The 23,387-nt window shown below is 36.3% G+C and overlaps 2 protein-coding genes and 1 long non-coding RNA gene across 4 annotated transcripts in view; 1 reads left to right on the top strand and 2 right to left on the bottom strand.

Moving 5' to 3' along the window:
* The window catches only part of LOC143238884 (uncharacterized), a 66,724-nt gene that overhangs the window by 4,109 nt on the left and 39,228 nt on the right, over positions 1-23,387 (bottom strand). Inside the window, exons 1-2 of one of the 2 annotated variants that reach the window (XM_076479518.1) lie at positions 4,917-5,292; positions 590-2,358 (exon numbers count right to left, since the gene is read on the bottom strand). In XM_076479518.1, coding sequence (XP_076335633.1) covers positions 590-1,181 — 592 coding nt within the window. In that variant the 5' untranslated portion in view covers positions 1,182-2,358; positions 4,917-5,292. Of the gene's footprint in view, positions 1-589; positions 2,359-4,916; positions 5,293-23,387 lie in introns of those variants that run through there. The other variant, XM_076479508.1, reaches the window with a different exon arrangement.
* On the top strand, positions 2,354-6,092 carry LOC143238986 (uncharacterized). Its single transcript, XR_013020885.1, has 2 exons — positions 2,354-2,732; positions 2,972-6,092. It is a non-coding gene; the product is annotated as an uncharacterized LOC143238986 (long non-coding RNA).
* LOC143238904 (homeobox protein Hox-A5a-like) lies at positions 6,230-13,768 on the bottom strand. Its single transcript, XM_076479547.1, has 2 exons — positions 9,646-13,768; positions 6,230-9,342 (listed from the first exon to the last, which is right to left on the bottom strand). The coding sequence occupies exons 1-2, from the start codon at positions 10,115-10,117 to the stop codon at positions 9,047-9,049; spliced, it is 768 nt and encodes a 255-aa protein (XP_076335662.1). The 5' UTR covers positions 10,118-13,768; the 3' UTR covers positions 6,230-9,046.

Genomic DNA, 23,387 nt, shown 5'->3' with positions numbered 1-23,387 from the left:
TCACATCTGAAACTTCCTGCATTATATTATTATTGGTATAATTATCTTATAACTATTTCTGTAAATTATCTGTTTCATATTACGTAATAATTACACTAATAAATATTTTTCTCCCCCTAGTGTCGAATTTCTTCCTTTCTCTAACAGTTATTATCAACGCTGCAACTCTTCCTTACCGAGCTCTGCATTCTGTGACAGGTTTTATGGCCACCATAAAACTGTCTCTCTGGTTGGGTTGGGCATTCCGGAGCTCGTTTAGTTTTATGGCTCGATTCCCGTTCGCTGTAAACTAAGCTCTTTACTTTGGGTCAAGAAAGTGACAAAATTATGGCCTCGCGGAAAGTTTTATAGGACTAACGTGGCGCGTGCTATGGAAGGAGGAGGAGAAATCTCGTCTGACAGCACATGGCCGAGGAATATTTACTGCATTTATCTACGCTGAAAAGTAGCTGCATCGCTCCTGCAAGCTCACACCGCGGATATGGCTCGGCAGGACCGTAAGAACATCTCTCCTGCCTTCTTGGTAAAGGAAGAGTTGACGAGGGAAAGTCTTTTTAATTGCGAACCATAATACTTGGAATGTACTTACTCTGACCAACGTGGGTCTTTCTCATCCACGGATAGATGTGAGGCTGATTTGACGACTCGTTCCCTTTCTGTTGGTTGTTCTGAGTTTGAGCTGGTTGGTTTGATTGGTTTTGTTGCGACTGTGAACTCTGTTGCTGCTGCTGTCCAGCTGACTGTGACTGCTGATGTCCACCTGTTGGCTGAGACTGAGACTGCCGCGGAGGCTGTGGGGAACTTCGGGGTTTGGGGCTGTTCGGCGCCGGCTGCTGTGAGCTGGAAGTCGTGCTTAGGTCCTGCGGTGATGCCGCAGTGGGTTCTGCATATTTGCAGCTCGGTACCGGTGTCACTGACGGTGTCGGCGTTCTCGGGCTCGGGCTGGGGTTAGGGTGACTTAGACGCTGACTGCAACTGTTAAAATGCGTGTGATCTCCATTCTGTAGGTGAGGTACTGTGGGTTGAGAATACGGTCCATATTGCTGGACAGGAGATGCTGGACCGCTGTAACAACTATTGTAAGCCGGCACCTGAGGGGTGTAGTAGTCCTGGGCAGCCGGTTCCTGCGCGCGGTGGCCGTAGCACGAGGTCAGGGAGTTGACAAACTGATACGAGCTCATCTGGTCACCGTGATTTGTGGTGTAAAAATAATTTTGCCTAATATTCCACGCAATTTTGGATGAATTATGGCTGTATTGCACTTCGGGAAACCTCCGACACGCTTTTAAAAGCTCATAATTTCAAATATGGTATTTTTTTAACTACCCACGTGATCTCAATGTCCAATCCGAGTCGTGCAAAAGTTAAAGGTTAAGTACATCATCAAGGGAAAGTAGCTTTTAGGAAACCGATTAATTATCGCGCCAATATTTTCTCTCTGTTTTAAAGGGCCCCTGAAAAGTTCGAAAATTTATGTTTTATGATAGTGATAAAGCAGGCTGACACTTTAGTTCAAAAACAGAATAAGGCCTCACGGCACACTGAACGCCTTTTAAATATATTAACTGAGAAAATGATTTATGTAAAAGCTACTGTTCAAAACAGAGGGATCACAAGGGGCAGTTTCAATCAGACTTTTTCAGATGGAACTTACTATTGCTGTTATCACTGATAATGTCAGAGTTACCCTGTAGTCCAAACTTACGAAGTGACTAATAAACTTACCACCAGTAACTATGACAGTACTGCCACGTACTGTAGAATCTTTAGAAGAAGATAAAGGCAAGAAACTAGAGTTTAACAGTTTAAAAGCTCAAACTCTAAAAATCAATGTAGTAGTTTTGAGTCTCGTGTTATGTAGACGGTCGCTTTAAAATTCAGGGTAGAGACATCATGCCTTTCCAGTTGTACACTACCAGAAACCTTGGTTCATAGCCTGCCGTGTCTCAAGTCTCGAAAACGTGGTCTTAGGCGTGACTAGGTGTTTCTCTGTATGTTCTGTCTCACTCTCTCCAGGCACGGGCCTTGGTCTGGCAAGGGCCGCGTGTTACACGCCTGATAACGTGCTCCAAGTTTCCAAAGGCCAGGTTCGATATGCTTGGGGACTGTCAGTTCTCCGGTCTCAGAAATCCAGCCTTTTCCTACTGCTCATTTTCTTTCGTGATCGATACCTTTCTGGGCGAATGAGGCGCTTAGAACATTCCGAAACCCAGCAAGCACATTATAATTTCTTCCCCCTCAATTAATAACTGCCAGAATTCTCCAACTATCTCTTCTCTGTCCCTTTCTCATTCGTCTTTAGGTCCCAGGAACGAGAGTACAAGAGATGTCCGAATACGCATGATCAGGATATAGCATCTAGTCCAAATAAATAATATATATATATATATATATATATATAAAAACGTGTTCAAATTTCTTCGCTACAGAACACGTGACAACCCAAATACGCGTGTTTCAGAACATCTTCTACTCAGCACATGAATTATTTATTACTGGCCTACGTCAGAGACAACAGGAACGGTGAGTTGTCACAAAGCCCCCAGAGGTAAGTTGTCTGCCATTCGAGCGCAGTCACAACGACTTGCCCTTTTCCTCTATTCTGCTCTCTGGGCTTATTAGTCCCCGGTAAACACAGCTATGTACAGGACCTCATAGTTATCTCACAAAACACAACATGCATACACCTTTAGAAGTTCCACACTGTTACAACTTGCATAAGAATTAGAATAGTAAGTTAATTTTACTACTGTCCTTTACTTGGTACACGAAGAAATGTCCCTGGTTTAAATATATATATTTAAAATGTGGTGCAGTTTGTTTGTTTTTCTGTCAGTGTTTGTTCAGTTTGTTTTAATTTTTTACTAAAAATCGCATGCATCATTTCGTCTGTTTAAAATGTTTTTGACTGTTTGTTTATCCGAATATTTTAACATGACGAAGATTTGTTAATGTAGTTTATTTCTGCCAGATAACAGCGATGCATCTTCTGGTTTGACGGAAACAGCGCTGTTTTCATCGGCTTCAAACCTGCTCGGCGCTTCGGGAAAAGTCGCTTTAACCGAACGAAGTGGTAAGACAGCAAATATGGTAGCAGTTTAGCTGCGGGTTGTATGTGTGTGTAAGTGATGTGTTTTAAAACTTTTAAACCACGACATTAAGCAGGTGTATCATGAAACTCAGGGCAACTCTTCGTATCAGTGTTTCATCTCATATACTTTAGCATACACCCAGACATAGAAACTGTAACTGTTTATGTTAAAGCTATGAAAGGTTTTAGTTGTGTTATCTTAGGCAACAGTGTAACAGTGGTAGGACATAATTATACCACACGTAAATATAACAATTTTAAAGCGATGAACAAGGTTTTAGTTGTGTTACCTTAAGCAACAATCTACTAGTGGTAAGACATAACTATACCACACATAAATATAGCAATTGTTAAGCTATGAGCAATGTTTTATTTGTGTTACCTTAGACAACAGTCTAGTAGTGGTAAGGCATAACTATACCACACATAAATATAGCAATTGTTAAACTATGAACAAGGTTTTATTTAGTTGTGTCACCTTAGACAACAGTCTAGTAGTGGTAAGGCATAACTATACCACACATAAATATAGCAATTGTTAAGCTATGAACAAGGTTTTATTTAGTTGTGTCACCTTAGACAACAGTCTACTAGTGGTAAGGCATAACTATACCACACATAAATATAGCAATTGTTAAGCTATGAACAAGGTTTTATTTAGTTGTGTCACCTTAGACAACAGTCTAGTAGTGGTAGGACATAACTATACCACACATAAATATAGCAATTGTTAAACTATGAACAAGGTTTTAGTTGTGTCACCTTAGACAACAGTCTACTAGTGGTAGGACATAACTATACCACACATAAATATAGCAATTGTTAAACTATGAACAAGGTTTTAGTTGTGTCACCTTAGACAACAGTCTACTAGTGGTAGGACATAACTATACCACACATAAATATAGCAATTGTTAAACTATGAACAAGGTTTTATTTAGTTGTGTCACCTTAGACAACAGTCTAGTAGTGGTAGGACATAACTATACCACACATAAATATAGCAATTGTTAAGCTATGAACAAGGTTTTATTTAGTTGTGTCACCTTAGACAACAGTCTACTAGTGGTAAGGCATAACTATACCACACATAAATATAGCAATTGTTAAGCTATGAACAAGGTTTTACTTAATTGTGTCACCTTAGACAACAGTCTAGTAGTGGTAAGGCATAACTATACCACACATAAATATAACAATTGTTAAGCTATGAACAAGGTTTTATTTAGTTGTGTCACCTTAGACAACAGTCTAGTAGTGGTAAGGCATAACTATACCACACATAAATATAGCAATTGTTAAGCTATGAACAAGGTTTTATTTAGTTGTGTCACCTTAGACAACAGTCTACTAGTGGTAAGGCATAACTATACCACACATAAATATAGCAATTGTTAAGCTATGAACAAGGTTTTATTTAGTTGTGTCACCTTAGACAACAGTCTAGTAGTGGTAAGGCATAACTAACAAACACGTAACTGTAATAGATGTAAAAATTTCGTTACGCCTGTGTTTAGTACTTATTTGGTTTTTATTTTTAAGTAATTCTCAGAATAATTTAACTGCGTATACAGTTAAAGATAACTTAATATTTGCTCTTAATTTGGTTCATAATTATATTACTATAGCAATAAAGCCTTAAACATTTATTTTCATTCGTCTAATCCTAAGGTGTTTTTTTTATTAGCAATCCAATGATCTTTATTAACAACAGTTAGAAAATTGTGTTAGACCACCATTTTTATGCCCAAATACTCGTTTAACTAAACTAACGAACCTTGTATATTTTACCTTAAACTAAACTAACGAATCTTGTATATTTTACCTTGTTGACAACGGATCTTGTACTTATAGACTATCTTAGTTTCAACCGAACTGTCGTATAGTCCTTACTTTTTTTAATGACGCCATTCTTGCGCCTGCGCCTAGGCTCAAACGACGCCATAATGTCGATTTTAAATGTAAACAAAAATGGCGACCGATTTTCGGTTGCTTCAACAAATCGTACGCACTACAGAACCAAATAACATCGAAAGGGAAGTTTTTGGGTTGGCTAGTTACGTAGAGTCGGTCTTTGGGTAGTTGTGTACTAGAAATTTCTACTAAAGTAAATATTTTAAAAACACACTACCCTCTCAGATTTCCAATAACAGTCTGAGAGCTTGAGTTTAACTGGAAATTCCATGTATGTATCCAAGAGTTGTGTATATAAATACTAAGCAATCAGGTGGGGCTAGGTTTGGAGTAGCAGTTTTAAAACTAGGAAGCTATAAAAAAAAGTGCAAGTTTTAGGTGTTCATATATAACATCATTGGGGAAAAAGTGTATTTTCAATTTTATTTAATTACATAATTAAAATCTGTTTTAGATTGGAAACGTCAAGTGGAGCTGTACTGTTTTAATATGTGCTCATAACTGTGTAAGCTCGTCATAAGTATATTGAAATATGCTCCAGGAAATCTCGTGAATTTTGTGTTATTATAAGCATTTTCTGCAACACAAATATAAGTGAAATGGATAATGTTATGATTTGTTTGGACAAAATAAACCACAATGAAATGGTAAGTAGCAATACTGATCTACAACAAAGTAGTTTCTTAAGGTTGAATAGGGAAAGTTTAATCTGCAAGTTTACGAAACTGATAAAATAATATCTTTATTACATTATGCTGACTTTGATTCCTTTAATATGTGAAGAATTTCTAGTTTTCACTCAGACTTACATTGCATACTATCTACAATAGTGTTTATATTTTGAATATGGTTACATACATAGAAATAAATGAAGTGCTAAAAATTGCAGTATTTTTCATATAAAAATAATCTATAAAACCTTATTGTGTAAAATTATGTTCCAATTATGAATTATTCCAAGTAACTTCTTATTTGTTGGATGACATTCTTTGTAATTATTTAAAGTAGCCACATGTATGTTAATCCCTGTGTGATACTATATATATAATAGATGGTGTGATGTTTAATAAAAGTTATATATAATGTTTTTTGTGTTTACAGAGTCTGGAATTACACTTACATACAAATTTACTCTCAATGACATCAGTGAAAATACTGTGCTTAAAGTCTATATAACCATTTAAAAACAAATAAACTTCTATAAAAACCACTCAGGAACACCAGTTCTACACAATAAGCTATTCTTTATTTGCAGATATGTATATATATTTATATATATATGAATAAATTTTTACTTAATTACCAGTGGTATACAACAATTGTATGTCTTACTACAATCATTTAATAAATTTACACCACATATCACACTCAAAAAGGAACTTCAATATTTGATTTTTGGAACAAACAGCTGGTAATCTTACATCACATTTCACGTTCAAAAAGGAACTTTCAATATTTGATTTTTGGAACACCCCCTTCAGTATTTGATTATTGGAACTTTTCTTTAATAGTAATCATGTTAACTTATCAAGATCTTTTGCTGAGCCTCAGATACAGCGTGTTTAAAAAGTAAACCTTGTATCATTGTGAGCCTCAGATGCAGCGTGTTTAAAAAAGTAAACCTTGTATCATTGCCATGACAATGCTTCATGACACACTAAAACAATGTACTTAATCCATAAAACTGTTCTTTACAGATCGCCGGTAATAATAATATGTGCATTATTGGATAGTTCAGATTCAAGTGTTCACAACATTTGACTGACATAAACTGTTATCACTTAACAAATATTTAACTTTTTCGTACACACACAAAACAGATATTACTTATTGACCTCATACCTTCGTGATCATGAAATACAAACAAAGCCAGCAGTTTATGTGTTGGTAACACACCACACAACTCATGGGTAACACATTTATTAATCATGTACCACTCTAAATACGTGAGGGTGACATCTGTGGGTGTTAAACCTTTCAATACATCCAGTGATAATATTCAGTAGAACATAGTTAATTCATTATAAATACTTCTGCTCTGGATATATTCAAGAAGACTACACAACCTACTCATCACAATAATGTTGTACATCGAAAAAAGTTTGGAACTTATAAAATAAATTCCTCGCACACTATCTTTCAAAAGATTTTTGGAATATACGCGCATCACAAATACAAAAGTTCTCAGTGAATTTACCTGAATATTAATAATTATTTTATCTTATTAAAAAAACAAATATAAAGACATGATCAAGATCTCTTTAAAAAAGTCGGTACCCGTATTTTCATCCATATCAAGATATATCACAAATACAGGTAAATATTCTGTATATATATCTTACAAAATAACGTTGGTGTAGAAAGATCTAAAGATCCATTTTTATCAGTTACCTCTTATTTACTCTTATGTTTAAATTCATATAATAAAACTTCGCTATACATATATTTATATATAGAACTCAATACCATCGGTTGTAATTATCTGGATGACTCTGTACATGTGTACGGAAGAAACACTTGGGAAAACACTCAAAGAAACCAAATGGTCACTTTGACTAAACCTTCTGGTCCAATGACATCTACAATAAGGGTTGCTCGTGGCTGTCTTTACTACTTCGTAATCGTTAGTTTTCGCTTGTCTTTTGAATGTGTTTGTGTGACTACTTATTTCGATACTTTACATACAATTCGAAGAAATTCGTTGTGAAGTGATATGCTTTTGTTGATGTCAAGACATATATCAGATTCGTTTTGATTTAGTAGCATGCGATTTCATTCTTCTGACACTGAGGGCATGACTGACTCCTCTCATAACAGGTCCAAGTTATCAGGATAATATGGGTCGGTCTACAAGTGTGAAGCGATTATATTTAAAGACTAAACTTAACTGAGTTGCACCTAACATGCAAATTCTGGTGAAACAAACTGTTTTGAATATTTAGTACGACGAAATTTAGCGGGCGAAATAATTAGTCAAGTTACACTCTGATGAAATTTGTAGAATGGACAGCAACTGCCTGTCGTGGAGACACAAGTATAGTGGACAACGTTTCTAGAATGTTGCATCACGAATGCTCTCCCTAAACAATCTATCAAAGTTGCACTGCTATAAAAAAATAAAATAAAATGAGAGCTACCTTCAGGGTGAAAGGGGCAGACTAGAACATGCCCGCTTAACTCGCCTTTGGTCAACACCCTCTCGAGATGAACCGTATAAGGCATCGACATACTAAATAATTTCAAGTTCGAGCCAGTGTATTTCTTCTAACTATCCTAGCATATGTCTGTGTGATTTTGAAGCTACTTTTGCAGGTAATTTTAAAGAACAACTGTCATCTCAGCATAATTATTATTTAAACGTGACTGAAAAGAACTGTTTTCTAAACCTGGGTTTATTATGTGTTATTAGAGCCAGTGGGAACTCTAAAGGGTAATCTTCGTAGATAAATAAATAGGCTGTGAACTTACCGTTTCAATAGTACAACCCGATTCACTTCTTTACCTGTTCTTTCAAGTTGTTTTCTACAAATTATGGATAAAAGAATATCGTTACGAATGCGCATGTTCTCGCACAGCAATTTAGAAAGCGACAGGCCTTGTATATTTGTTCCTCGGTAGCAGCACAACTTGCAATCATAAACCCGTCTGTTTGTCAGTCTCAGTGTCATAAAACTGCTCACACCTGAACTCTTCCTAGTGTGAAGCTAAATAGGAGTGAAAGAACAAACTTTGCCAGAGGTGTAAAGTTTCCCCCGTTTGTACTCTCTTAGATTGCCGGTCTTCAGTCACTGAACATTTTCGCAAGCTTTTAGAACGAACAATCAAACTGAAATAGGCCTAACACTTTCTATAGCATGCAATAAATTAAGCTTACTTGTCTTAAAAGTGGACTGTCAGGGGGTAGAACTTTTACTGTTCCAGACTTTGGCTCAACACTGCTTTGAAGGCTTAAACTATTTCAATGCGGTATCCTGATTTTTAAGCATATTTCCAAACGTTCTTTGAATTTCACAGAAATCCCAACTGACAAGAACGTATATTTTAAGTAGCCACATTTGTATCGTTTTTATGCAATGAACCACTTTTAGCTTCATTTTCAGGCTGCAAGTTGCTGCTTTCTTGATCTTCGAAAACTTGAAGCTTGTTTTCTTTTTTGGCTTTCATTCTTCTGTTTTGAAACCAAATTTTAACTTGTCGTTCAGTTAAGCCTAGAGTGTGCGCGATTTCTATTCTTCGACGTCTCGTTAAATACCGATTAAAATGGAACTCTTTCTCCAGTTCCAGCGTTTGGTAACGGGTATAGGTTTGACGGGTCCGTTTAGAAGCTTGACCGGAATCTGTTGATAAAAGGTATAATAATACGTTTGAAAAATTTTCAATAACGGGAGATAATACTAGATATAATTTGAACGCATAACAAATATTAGCCCTAACCAGTATTTTGAGTGACGTCATACTTGTAGAATGGCGTTATTTTGAATATATATAATATATATATATAAAGATCACGCGGGTCTCGAGGTTTCACGTGAGACTTGTTTTATAAAAAAAGAAAGAAAAGGAAGATAGTTTATAGGTTTACACGTGGACAAACAAAAGAAATCACAGCCAAAAAAAGAAAAACAAGCACATGTACTGACCTTTGTAGGATTTCATCCAAGGATAAATATTTGTCTTCAGTCCTGCGTAAGTTGTGTTAGAAGACTCCGGAACTCTACCGTCATAACTCTGGTTTGTTACCGTGGAAGATGTTTCGAAGGCAGGATTACCAGGCGATGGGAATGTCGTTAACTTACAGCTACTAAAATTTCGGTTCTCTACCGGTAATGAATTTTGATCAGAGCGGGACGATACCAAACCTGAACAAAACGTATGTATCATATCATATTCCCCTGGACTTTGGTCATACAAGGGAGTTTTTGCAGGAATGCTTAAGGCGTCTAATCTTCCATAGTTTTGTGGACAACGTGAACTGAAAGAAATCGCTGGTGCAAACTGACAGTAATGATTATCGCTGTAGTTCACACCATATTTGGGGTTTTGCTCAAAATGATGTTCTTGGTTGCTGTTAGCCCAATTATTGGGCGAAAATTCACCGAAATACGAACTCATAATGAAGTGAAGGGCAAATGATTTGTGGTCCACCTTGCACCCGCGACCCTTACGTCCAAGGCGTAATGATATTCACTGAAAAAAAAGGACCACGTGACCGAAGTTGGCCAATGAAGTCCCAGAGATGACCGCTGTCACTCAGCAAACTGTGCTCTCGTTTGCTAAGCTTAATGGTCCTATATGTGTCTGTGACATATGAGTCAAGAACGGTGATGTGGTCGTAGCTCAGAAGTAAATACCTGTTTATTCCTCACAAGGATTCGTGCGTAAAAGCAGTCAAAGGGGTCGATTTGACGACCGAATTGACGGAGAATAAAGCTGTGTAAAACAGCGTAATTTATTTCATAAAATTCGAAATCATTTTATAATTAGTAGTATATATATATATATCTGTGTGTGTGTGAAAACAAATTTAGCTCTGTAACATTTTCAACTAATAAAGTACAAATAATTTAGGTTCTACTAAACATTTTTCATACAAATACCGAAATGAATATCCAGATACTTCTATGATAGCTATAAATACCTAAATTTGTATGGTATAACTCAAGTTAATACGCATGCGCAGTTATAACAATTCTTTGAACACATCTGAGCTTTAATGACGGCTAAAAGAAAAAAAGAAACCAGTAAAAAATTTAAAATAATTCACTCCATAAGATGTTTGTTCAAAGTATTTGTTCTGCGCTGTGTTCAAGCAGTATAAATTCAGCAATATTATTGTTATCATTGTGTTTCTTAAATAAAGTTTATAACAAGATGTTTTTGATTGGCGTAAAAAATAATAATAAATACTCAAAAGAAATAGATAAATACACAATTTCTGTGACGTAGAAAAAATTTAAACCCACGTTTTCCATGACGTATCAGTATTCATCATAATAAGGGACTTACCAATATGTTATATCATTATTCATGTGGGTCATCAGGTTTCACCCCAACATCCAGGTCCGCGAATGATTGTTTTATTGGGGCTGACTCAATACAAACATGTGAATACCGTTTGAAATTCAACAATGAACAGAAGCAACATTTAATATTGAGATAATTAATGAGAGTAAAAGCTACATCCGTTCATCCCCCCCCGAGCCCCCACATTGTAAGAAATAAGAATTTAGGGAATAAAGCTAGAATCCGAAGTTCGATTCCCCGGGTTAGACACAGCAGATAACCCACTTTATATAATATGAAGAAAAACTGTCATTTCAACTCTTGGTTTCGAACTTCGGTGTAATTTATAAATAAATATATATATAAGTTATGTTAATAATCACTTTGTATTTCATGTCCTGTTACAATTATAAATCGGCCAGGTATGGCCAGGTGATTAAGGCACTCGACTCGTAGTATGAGGATCGCAGGTTCGAAAGCCCGTCATACTAAACATGCTCGCCCTTTAAGTCGTGGGGGCGTTATAATGTGATGATCAATCCCACTATTCGTTGGTAAAAGAGTGGCTCAAGAATTGGCGGAGGGTGGTCATGACTAGCTGCCTTCCATCTAGTCTTACACTGCTAAATTAGGAACGGCTAGCGCAGATAGCCCTGGTGTAGCTTTGCTCAAAATTTAAAACAAACCAAACCAATTCAATTATATAAGAGTGTAGAATTTGAACGAAGTTTCTGACGCACTGTTTCCGATGCAATTATGAACTCTACATGTTCTCATTGTGTATTGTAGTAATAAAATGTAGTTTTACCCCTTTTTGTGTTGTGTTTTTTATGTGGTTGTAAGTGTTAGTTCAAGAAGCAATACGATTGACTGATTGATTGTTTGTTTGGAACTAAGCACAAAGCTACACAATAGACTACCTGTGCTGTGCCTACCACAGGTATCGAAACCCGGTTTTTATCGGTCTGAGTCTGCAGACATTCCGCTGTGCCACTGGGGGGCGACACGGTCGATTTGATTCAGTTATGATCGCCGTGTTAATGCAACAGGACTAGTATGACTGTTTGTTTATTGTTAAATTTAAAGCAACATAATGAACTATTTTATACACTGTCCATCGCGGGTATCGAAAGTAAGTTTTAGTAAATATTTTAATTCGTTAGACGAATTACGGAGCAACTCTGGAAAGAGATTAGAAAATAGTATAAACCTACACAGTTCTGAACGTAGAAATATAAATAGTTTCTTTGGCAAATTCGAAGAAAAAACACGTAACTTTAATATAAATTGAAAAGTGGCAAGATGAAAAAAAAACCATTCGTAAATTGAAGTTCTCAGCTCTAACACTAAGCCCAAACCGAGCGCATTCCTGTAGTTCACGTTTTGGACTGTGGAGGTGCGGTCCTAGGTTCGAGACCTGTTACTGATAAAACAAAAATGGCGATCCGTTTTTTTTTGTTGTTGTTGAGGGCGCGCTTTGAGAGTGACGGTAAATTCTAAAGGTCAAAGGTGAAAGTGTTGACGAACTTAGTTCCTTTGTCTGAAATCCAATAAAACAAACGTGCTAACTATGTCTGATTTCAGTACTGAAGAAAGGGAAGGGATACATTATGCGTGCAATTCTAGGAATCACGAACAGCAAAAATTGCCTTGTTGTGTTTTAGTTTGATGTTGGTGCGCTAATTTTAACGTTGAGTTTATGGAACGTACTGCGAAATGCTTGTTAAAAGGGCCTTTGATTTGAGTGGAGCGTATAAACTCCACTACCTACATTCCTGGACACTCTCTGACTTCAAAATTAAGTCTAAAGCGTGATGTGCTGGCGGTCTTACACGCGATACTTTATTTAAAATATTCTCAAGGACAGAAGGATATTCTCTGAAGACATTAAAATAAAAGAGGTTCATTTCCCGGTGTGTGATCACAGCCACTGAATTCCATCACGCTAGTAGTCACAAGCAAAGAAACTAACAAATACACGTTTTTTTTTAGACTCATTTTCCCAACTAATAAACAGGTGAAACTCCTCGAGTCGTTTAATGTGTTTCAATTATTTGGAAGTTTAAAGAAATATGAATCCATCGGCCTCCACATTTAAAAATCTAATGTGTTACTGATTCTACAAATTTTCGATAATCGAAAATCTTGCTATTGCAGCGCCCCCTTTCGTTTTATGAAATATGAAACAATATATTTACTTTGGAATTTCTTTGTATAATTTGTCTCCCGGTGGCTCGGCGGTAAGTCTGAAGGCTTATAAAAATGGTTTCGATACCCCTGTTGAGTACAGGACAGTTTTGTGCTCAAAATATTATTTTTGAAACCTGACTCGGCCTGGTAACTAGGACACTCGAACTCGCGATACTGAGTCATGAGTTCGAATGTCGTTATTGTATATGCTTGCTCTGAAAGCGTTATAACACGCGGCGGATAACGTTTTCTAGCTGATTTCTTCACAGTTTATCACATCTAAATTAAAGTTGAGTAGCGAAGATAGCATTGTAGTAGCCCTGCATGAAATTCCAAAAAAACAAAAATAATAAAAACTGCATAGCGTGAACGTACACCTTGAAACAACACTGTTTCCAACAGTTATTGCGGTCACAATGACACAATATAGGTGACAAATCGTTTTACTTGTCGCTCATAGTTGGACATTCACGTAGAAGTGTTTCGTTTCATTCTCACAATTAAAGATCCATGAGAAAGGGTGAGTCTTACTAAATATCAGACATGAGATTTTTAGCCCATGAGTTTTTTTTTTCTCACTTTCTCCTTTTCGAGGTGCACAGTTCCTGTCTTCGCTACTCCGTCATCTCGTTTGTTCGAACGCAGTGCTTTTCTCTGATTGGCCGTTCAGCCATGAACACGGCTTCCTATTGTGATGCATGCTAAGACAGGTGCTGAAACAAATTTAACGTGTTTTCAAGTGACTTTCAAACGTATATTAACATGATTTATGTCCGGTGCTGAGCTAGAAAACAGTTTCTCTCCATTTTGTAGTGTTTTTGTATCACAGTTAAAGTATTTCATGAATAATATAACAGCTCCAAAGTAAAACGAGAGTTGTGATAATAGATCAAGTATTTAAGTTCTACCAAGAGGCGTAAAGGGGTGTGTATCGAAGGCCATAATTTTAACTCCCTGCTGGGATAAATGTTACTCATTCTTTTAACAAGGCCGTAAATAAAAGTTCAGTGGAAAGTAACTAATTTTACACCGGAAAGTAAATAAAAGTACTTCAGGAAATAGAGTGAATCAAACACTTAGGGATAACAGTACTTTAATATGAGTTAGGGTTAATAGAATAAATCAAATATTTATGAATAACAGTACTTTAATATTAGTTAGGGTTAATAGAATAAATCAAATATTCATGAATAACAGTACTTTAATATTAGGGTTAATAGTGTCGATCAAATACTTAGGGATAACAGTACTTTGATATTAGGGCTAATAGAGTGAATCAAACACTTAGGGATAACACTATTCTGATATAAGTTAGTGTTACTAGAGTGAATAAAATACTTAGTGATAACAGTATTTTAAAACTAGTTTGTGTTTTTGTGTTTCGATTCACGAGTTATAAATCTTTTGTATTCTCTGGAGTAGATGAAACTTCTATCCACTGTACAGGATCAACTTGAAGTTAAAGTAGGCTTAACAAATACCAATTAAACAAAGTCACGGTCGTTGTTTCAACTTTTTCACTGAACACAACTGTTTTGAATGATTTTCCTTAATGCACCAACTTCCTCGTTTCTTAAAAGTTCGGAAAAATCGATCGAAGTGGTTCAAGGTGTTACACAGTGTTTACAGCGTCATTGGTGTTATTGATTAGAAAGACAACTAATCGGTGATGCATCGGTGAATCACTCGTGGACCCTAACCTCCTGCCTTCTCCAGGGAGTGTGAGTTGTGCAATTTCAGAGATCCACAAGGTCCTTTTGGATATTATTTTATGGCAGTATATACATCACGTGGTGCGTGTTCAGCTTTCACTGAAATAGAAGGAACTTTCTTCGCTATTTATAGACTTAGAGTATTTAAAGCAATTCTGAAGCTTGTCTTACTGCAAAAATAAATCACTTGGCACTGTAAAACATATTTCAGAGGAAGAGGAACGCACATTTATTTAAGAGTCTACATGAAATGAACATACGCATGTTTTATTTTAACTTAAACCTACTGATTTCAGTTCACGCGTCTTAAATGCTGATCCCGGTTTGCACATGTTTCTCGTGTGCATTATATAATGTATGTAAATCAATGGTTAACATGAATAATTAGCCAAGTTTTCTGGTTTAAACAGAAAGTTTTGAAGGTGTTTCAGTGAAGAGGCTTCAGGGTACAGAAATGAATCTTTTTGTTTTAAGTTATTAAGTGTGTTTGATGACAAACAACTGGGTAATTTTACTTCATTTAAGTTAAATTAACGTCTGCATACTAAAACAAAAATAATAGGTAAACAGCTTCAGTGAAACTGTTTTTAAAATTAATGTTTTACAGTATCTAGCCACGTGATATAAATTACTGTATTCTGTATGTTTAAAGTAACGCCAATAAAGATGTTCTAAAAATTTGTTATTGTTTACTACATTTACCCATGTATTTGAAATGATTATATTCTATATGAAAGTGGCACCAATAAAGATGTTCTAAAAATTGGTCATTGTTTATTACTGTATTACATATCAAAGTAGCTCTAGATACGATTATATGAACAATTGGTCATTATTTACTGTAATTAACCACATATCTAATATATTTTGCATGAAAAATAACATGAACAGAATTATTGTTAAGATAATGTGCATCATTAATTACTTAATTATTGTAATCGCTTTGTAATTTATTGGAAAGCAAGCAAGTTGATATTCTTTATTACAATAAAATCAAAGTCTCACAATTACGTTTAACACTATTTGAACAATTAAAATGTATCCTTGCAGTAAAACCACTAAATTTATTTATGACTGGTTTGTGTGTTTGTTTCTTGAATTTCGCGCAAAGCTACTCGAGGGCTATCTGCGCTAGCCGTCCCTAATTTAGCAGTGTAAGACTAGAGGGAAGGCAGCTAGTCATCACCACCCACTGCCAATTCTTGGGTTACTCTTTTACCAACGAATAGTGGGATTGACCATAACATTATAACGCCCCCACGGCTGAAAGGGCGAGCATGTTTGGTGAGAGAGGAATTCGAACCCTTGACCCTCAGATTACGAGTGGAGTGTCTTAACCACCTGGCCATGGCGGATTCGAACGCCTTAACGCGCTTGACCGTGCCGGGCCATGTTTATGACTGGATTAAAACAAGTTACCAATTACGTATCATTGATCAATTTATGTGTTGTTAATACAACACAAGAGGCATCCTAGTATTGTTTAATAAATATTTGCCAACTGTTTCGAAATGTTGCTAATATCATGACCACAACGATAGTTTATTCTGTTTTTTTTTTTCCTTCCAATAAACCGTTTTCATAGATTCTATTATTTACGGTTTCAGATGACCTAGAATACAACACAAAAGATTATAATATTAAAAGATTATATTAGACAAATATTCAATATACCAAACCTTTTGTTTGTTTGTTTTTGAAATTCGCGTAAAGCTACACGAGGGCTATCTGTGCTAGTCAGTCCCTAATTTAGCAGTGTAAGACGAGAGGGAAGGCAGCTAGTCATCACCGCCCACCGCCAACTCTTGGGCTACTCTTTTACTGACGAATAATGGGATCGACTGTCACATTATGATGCCCTACGGCTGAAAGGGCGAGCATGTTTGGTGAAAGAGGAATTCGAACCCTTGACCCTCAGATTACGAGTGGAGTGTCTTAACCACCTGGCCGTGGGTGGAGGTGGGAGGTTGCACAATAGAAGTAATAAGAAATTTAAAGCCGAAATTATAAAATTTACAAATCATCGACCACCCCAGAGGCACAGCTGGATGCCTGCGGACTTATATTGTCAGAAATCGGGTTTCGACACCCGTGGTTGGAAGAGCTACATTGTGTGGCTTTGTGGTTAATAACAATAAATCATCGCTAACTATGTATATACATATAAATCTTATGACACAATAATAACTATAACTTGTGCAACGGGTCATTCCTATTTATTGTGGGCAGCATGAAGAGCGCCCCATGAGTTTCTTTTGTTTTACAGCCACTGTTATAGGTCGTAAATAGTTCACCCTAGACAACAGAATTGTCTGACAGATCAAAGCTGAGACGGTATACCAGAATACCTCCAGGGTGGGCTTCAGGAAATTTTTTACATCTTTAAAATGGTTAACCAGCTACATGGAAGATCTGTCTCTCATTACAAAGAGGTTCGAATGAACTTTCGTTTTTCGTATATTTCATCTCAATACGTTTTTCATATTTTACCCATACTATCAATAACGTCTCATCCGAAATAAGTTAACTATCTCGATTGTTTCTTATTTTTTTAAAATTAAGCACGGGTGTCGAAACTCGGTTTGTACCGGTTTTAGTCCGCAGACATCCCAGCGTGCCACTTAGGGGCAATTGTATAGATTACAACTGAAGAGCAGTTGGAATCACGAAAATGACACGAATAATAACGAAACATCACGAAATGGTTTCCAGCGTGGTTATTCGAAACGTGAGTGGGCTGTGTTAGAGCAAGATAGCCTACTGATATACTTTGTTAAAGTGTACAGTATGGCTCTTGTTGTCCACCCTTAATTGGTGCTTTCAGCTTTGTAATGACACTACTGTGTACTGTCGACTTAACCTTTTAAACGTTCGCATCCGGTGGCTTACCCTTCAGGACAACGCTGTCGACAACGTACCTGCCCTCTCAAACGGACCGACTATATGCGAGCGACCCATGCTGATAAGGTCAGGCACAGATAGATCTCTGATAATCAAAGGAAGAATGCATTTATCGGCACAAAGAAAATAGTCGTTACCATGACAACGTGATGTTTGATCGATACCTGCAATTTTTGGAGAAACGGGCAACATTAACAATTGTAATAAAATTCCTATTCCAAACCGAGCTATTTGTTTCTTAAGGTATGTATTTATATTTATATATCACAAACCTGGCAAAAACGCCCCAGTTAACGTCGGAAAAACATTACTTTCTCGTTCCAAACAGATATCACACGAACTACTTTCCTACTATTGACGTTGAGTCGACCCAAGGTTGTTTTTTTTTAAAGTGGTTTAAGTTGTAAAAAGAAGTAATTGTTTAGAACAACAAAAAAAAAGAAACTTTAAAGTAGAGTTTAGCAAGAAGCAGGAGAAAAACTGATTGTTTATTATTTAAGCACAAATCTGTACAATGGCTTCTCTGCACTGTGCCCGCGACAAAGCTCGAACCCTCAATTTTATAAGCCCTCAAGATTACCTCTGACCCAGCTGGAGGAGGCAAATAAATAAGCACGTGTGAACGGTAGAGGAATAAAATTTATTGTTAAAGAAGGCGAGAAAAGGGGCTTCAGGGTTTGCGAAGAAATCAAACCCTGTTTTCAAACAGAGTAAATACAGCGTTTCTTGTAGTCTCGATTTCCCCCGGAACTGACCGGAAAACAGTTTTTGCTTCATAACACAAAAGAAGTTTGTAGGAACTTTCGAACTGCGAAATGATAAAACTTCGACAGGCGAATGTGCGAGGTATGCATTGGTATATTTACAAAACTTGTTTATTTGTTTTGAATTTCGCGAAAAGCTACACGAGGCTATCTGCGCTAGCCGTCCCTAATTTAGCAGTGTAAGACTAGAGGGCAGGTAGCTAGTCATCACCACCCATCGCCAACTCTTGGACTACTCTTCTACCAACGAATAGTGGGATTGACTGTCACATTATAACGCCCCCACGGCTGAAAGGGCGAGCATGTTTGGTGAGAGAGGGATTCGAACCCCCGATCCTTAGATTACGAGAAGAGTGCCTTAACACTTGGCCATGCCGGGCCCATAAGACTAAAGAGTTTGCAATCAATTTAGATACGATTTAGTGTTTTACGAAGTCCATAAGATACAAAATCTTGTAAGTATTTGTATGTCCTCCTACATGGGTAATTATAACTCTCAAAATTCGTTGCTGAACTTAAGTATCGATACTGTATATATATATATAAGTACTACTAATAATGTATTAATACAAAATGTATCCAAAGGTAAATATATCATGCAACTTTGCCAAGCGCGTGCACTACTTTACAAAACAACAACAAAAAACAATTAGTCGGGGTCATTTCAACATTTACTGATAACCAATAGTGAACTTTTCTAAATTACAACGGCCCCCTTTCAAGTAGCTTTATCAAACACCATTGATTTCCAATACCAGTAAGTGATGGTCTGCTGTCCATTTTCTGCGTGTGCTGTAAGATATATGGTTGGTTATAGTAAAGCTTAGAGGGAGAGGAAACTAATGGCTTCACTCCACAGAAAATAGGCGTTGACGACGCCACCTGAATTACATCATCACATATATTAGTTAAACAGACTTTCTGCGTCGGGTAAACGTCTATGTTAAGTTACTCACTGTTCTGGCTAACCTTGTATTTCAAGCTAGTCACTCTACTATTAATATGTCATAATCAAACGTTTCGTATATTACTTACCATATCTGGCCCGTGTTGAGTAAAATGTCAAAGTTACTTTTTATTCGATAAACTTATAAGTCAATGAAACAGATATATTAAACTGTTAACAGTTCTGGCCTATGTTAGGTAACTGATACACTAAATTGTTAACTGTTCTAGTCTATGTTAGGTAACTGATACACCAAATTGTTAACTGTTCTAGTCTATATTAGATAACTTATACTCTAATCTGTTAATTGTTTTGGGCTCTGTTAGGTAACCACTACATTAAATTACTAATTGTTCTGGACTACGTTATGTAACTGGCACATTAAATTGCTAATTGTTTTACGTTAAGTCCATACATTAAATTGCTAATTCTTTTACGTTAAGTCCACACATTAAATTGCTAACTAATCTAATATATGTTAGATAATCAACACATTAAATTGTTAAATGTTCAGGCCTATGATAGATGTTAGGTAAACTTTAAAATTAGTAATTGTTCTGGCACATGTTAAACAAACATTCATGCCAAATTAATATCATTTGTTTGGTTAAAATATATTTCATATTATTCATGATTGGCATATTATTGCATATTTTTATTGTATTATTCAAAGGTAAAATAAGTGTTAGGTGTGTAATATTAATTGCACTTTATGTATTTCTCTCACATCTATTCCCAAACTCTTGACAGTACACTGACACACTGACAGACATTCGGCTGAAGGAATATGTCACGGTCCTTTCAGTGAAAGAATATTTGCAAGGTCATAGTTGAATGTGGTTGAGCCAACGAACACACGATTCAAAACAAAGTGGCCTTAGATGTTTTCCAGCTTCGCTTGCGTTGTGTTTTTAGGGTATTTTGATGAATACTGAACATTTGACGAACAATTTCATGTTCGAACTAACCTGTTTCTATGAGAGAAGCTGAAGGCTCAAATACACTAAACAGTTGCTTTACAAATATGCTTTCTCTGAAAGGGCTGTGACATGTTCTTCAAGATGGTTAGGGTTAAAGGGTTCTCTTTCGCAATTATTTTGCAATGAAACTGATTATATCAACTGGAACTGACAGCAAGGTTATAACAAAATATTTGAAGTTGAATATACTCGAAAACCACATCTCAATATCAAAGGTCATCTTCAGCCAAGAAACCTGGAAACACAACGCTTCTATTCAACCAAATACTCATCAACTCCAATTGACTGTTTCAAATAGCTCGGCGATAAGTCTGAAAGCTTATAATCCTAAAAGCCGAGTGTCGATAGCCGTGATGGACACAGCACAGATGTCATTATTTAGCTAACAACGTACAAACAAATTTCACTGAACTTCCGTATCATTGATCTGTTTCACTGAGCTTTTGGGCAAATCAAAATCCACGTGTAGTGGATTTGTGGAAAACTTATAGATTCATGTAGTCTATTCCTGACCTTGTATTCATTTGTAAAACGTGTGATAATGTCAGTTAAGGTATCGGGTAACAGCATAATCATGTAGGTTAGTTTAGGCACGAGTAATAATTGAGGAACTATTCCCCAAACAACATGGTGCATCTTTAAAAACTACCATCATCTTTCACTTTATAACATAAGTGTTGAGTGTTACGCATGTCCAACGCGGTGTTATTCGATGCAAACAGAAATTTCGTGTTTTACATTGATCTATTTATTTGTATAGGACAGGTGTAACATATGTAAGCGAGCAGAGGTATACCAGATGGAAAAAGCTAGTACAGAACAGGATTATAAGTTTTCTCGGTACGTAAACAACTGTGTATATACGTATATCGTTAGAACGATCACCTTCATCGCGTGGGGAGTTTTAATGATATTAGTACAACTGTGTGGTAGTAAACTTTACATGATCCAGATAATTGTTAATTATATAATTAAGTGAATTATTTATCTCTAAATTAAATAGTGCGCTTCATATTCTTACAGGTAAGATGACAGATAAGTTGTGGTGTGAAAAAGGGTGAAAATCGAGATACATTCACAGAGTCGAGATGCGGTGAATGATAATATAGAAGGGAATTCTCAGTAGCTGCGGCATTTGAAATTGATTTCATCAGTGTTAGTGTAAATTCACCATGAGATTATTCCTCACTACCACCACCATTTTATTAACTATATTGTTGTGCGTCAGTAACATCAAGTGTGGTGCGCGCGTGAACCTTATTTGATTTTATTACTCATTAGGATCTTTACGATCCTACCCTCAAATTGAATTTTTTTTAGGGACAAGACTAAATTAATCTATGATACCTTCTTGGGTATAGTGAATGCAATAATCGAAAGGATTTGACCTCTTGAAGCCAAAACTGCATTTATATCTCAAATCAGTCAAGAGATAACGGAACTATAAGTTAAAAATTTCTATGAAAATAAACAACAATTCAGAGCCGTCTTATGAGCCGCTATGCCGCAGCTAAAAATAATTCATAAAACAATCTACAATATTTTTTATTTAAAAACCATAAGCGTCGAAGTGAATCGAATAATAATTTAATAGCTTTCCGAATTTTGCTTTATAATCTTGTAATGTTTTAGCAATCAGTTGTTGCAGACTTACGACAGTAATTCGGGTTTTGATACCCGTTGTTGACAGAGCACAGATAGCCCATTGTATAACATTGTGCTTAACAACAACCACACCAAACAGTTGCCCTACTATCGAGAATAATGTTATGAAAAATCTCAATAGATATTTTGGATCGGGTATAAGCTCGTGGTCAGCGTGTCAGACTATGGAACTAACCAATTGTCGTTGTCCACTTCATCTTGCCGCAAATTCGCATTCGGCATTTCGGGACCGTGGATGTGTTATAAGAGAAGCTGTCACATTCAGATATTAGATTAAATTAGCACAAAACAAGAGATTTATCTGGCAGCAAAAAAAGCGTAGTTCCTCGAATGAATGGCTATCGACCGATTAGCAAAGTGGAACCAATTAAACGACTTAAATAATCTAAGGAGGTCAAAGGTCAGGTTGTACGACAAATTCAGAAGTTAAACGATTTTCTTAGTAAGGTTGCTTTAAAGCAACAGATGTCCTGTAACTTATATTTACTTATCGCTCACGTTTAGAATACGTCCTCCAAGTTATATTGCTTATTGTAAGTTACTTGTTTTAACATATCATACTTAGGTTACGACACTTACAAGACATTTTTACTAATATTATAGATCAGGTCTCAACATATATCTAATGATGACGAACTCTTGTCAAAACGCTCTACGTTTCTTACTCGTAAAGTGTTGTGACTATTTCATTACCCCTTCAAGCCGTCTTCAAACTTAAACCCGAAGAGAATAAACCTGTCTTCTATTGTCAGTTATGTTAACACTACTATCATTTTCTTCAGTGATATAATGGCGTCTATAGAATTGTTAAAACCAATTCAAACCCGAAACCCGCCATGGCGAGGAGCTGAGGGCGTTTGTCTCCTAACCTGCCTATCGCGGGTTCGAATACCTGTTCTACTAAACATTTTCATCATTTCAGCTGTGGTTGTGTTATAATGTTACGGTTAATATCACTATTCGTTGATAAAATAGTAGCCCACGAGTTGGTGGTGAATGGTGATGACTAGCTACCTTCTCTCGAGTCTTACACTGCTAAATTAGGAATGGCTAGCGCAGATAGCCCTCGTGTAGCTTTTCGTGAAATTAAAGAAAACAAACAAACTTAAGCATTCTTACGCGTGTGTGCACATAATTTCTTGTTCATTTTCTTCTAAATGTAATTTATATTACATTGGTATTTTTCGAGTTCTTATGTTTACAATATTCTTCTACGAATAT

Source organism: Tachypleus tridentatus, chromosome 2 (genome assembly GCF_004210375.1).
Source record: "Tachypleus tridentatus isolate NWPU-2018 chromosome 2, ASM421037v1, whole genome shotgun sequence".
NCBI lineage: Eukaryota > Metazoa > Arthropoda > Merostomata > Xiphosura > Limulidae > Tachypleus > Tachypleus tridentatus.
Note: the sequence above shows the minus strand (reverse complement) of the source record. Positions and strands in the feature narration are given on the sequence as shown.

What these genes read in the sequence shown, in the direction of transcription:
- LOC143238904 (XM_076479547.1), bottom strand. Translation starts at nt 10,117, where the DNA reads ATGAGTTCGTATTTCGGTGAATTTTCGCCCAATAATTGGGCTAACAGC. An exon ending in TTGGATGAAATCCTACAAAG is followed by an intron (nt 9,343 to 9,645) that starts GTCAGTACATGT and finishes TTTTATCAACAG; the next exon opens with ATTCCGGTCAAGCTTCTAAA.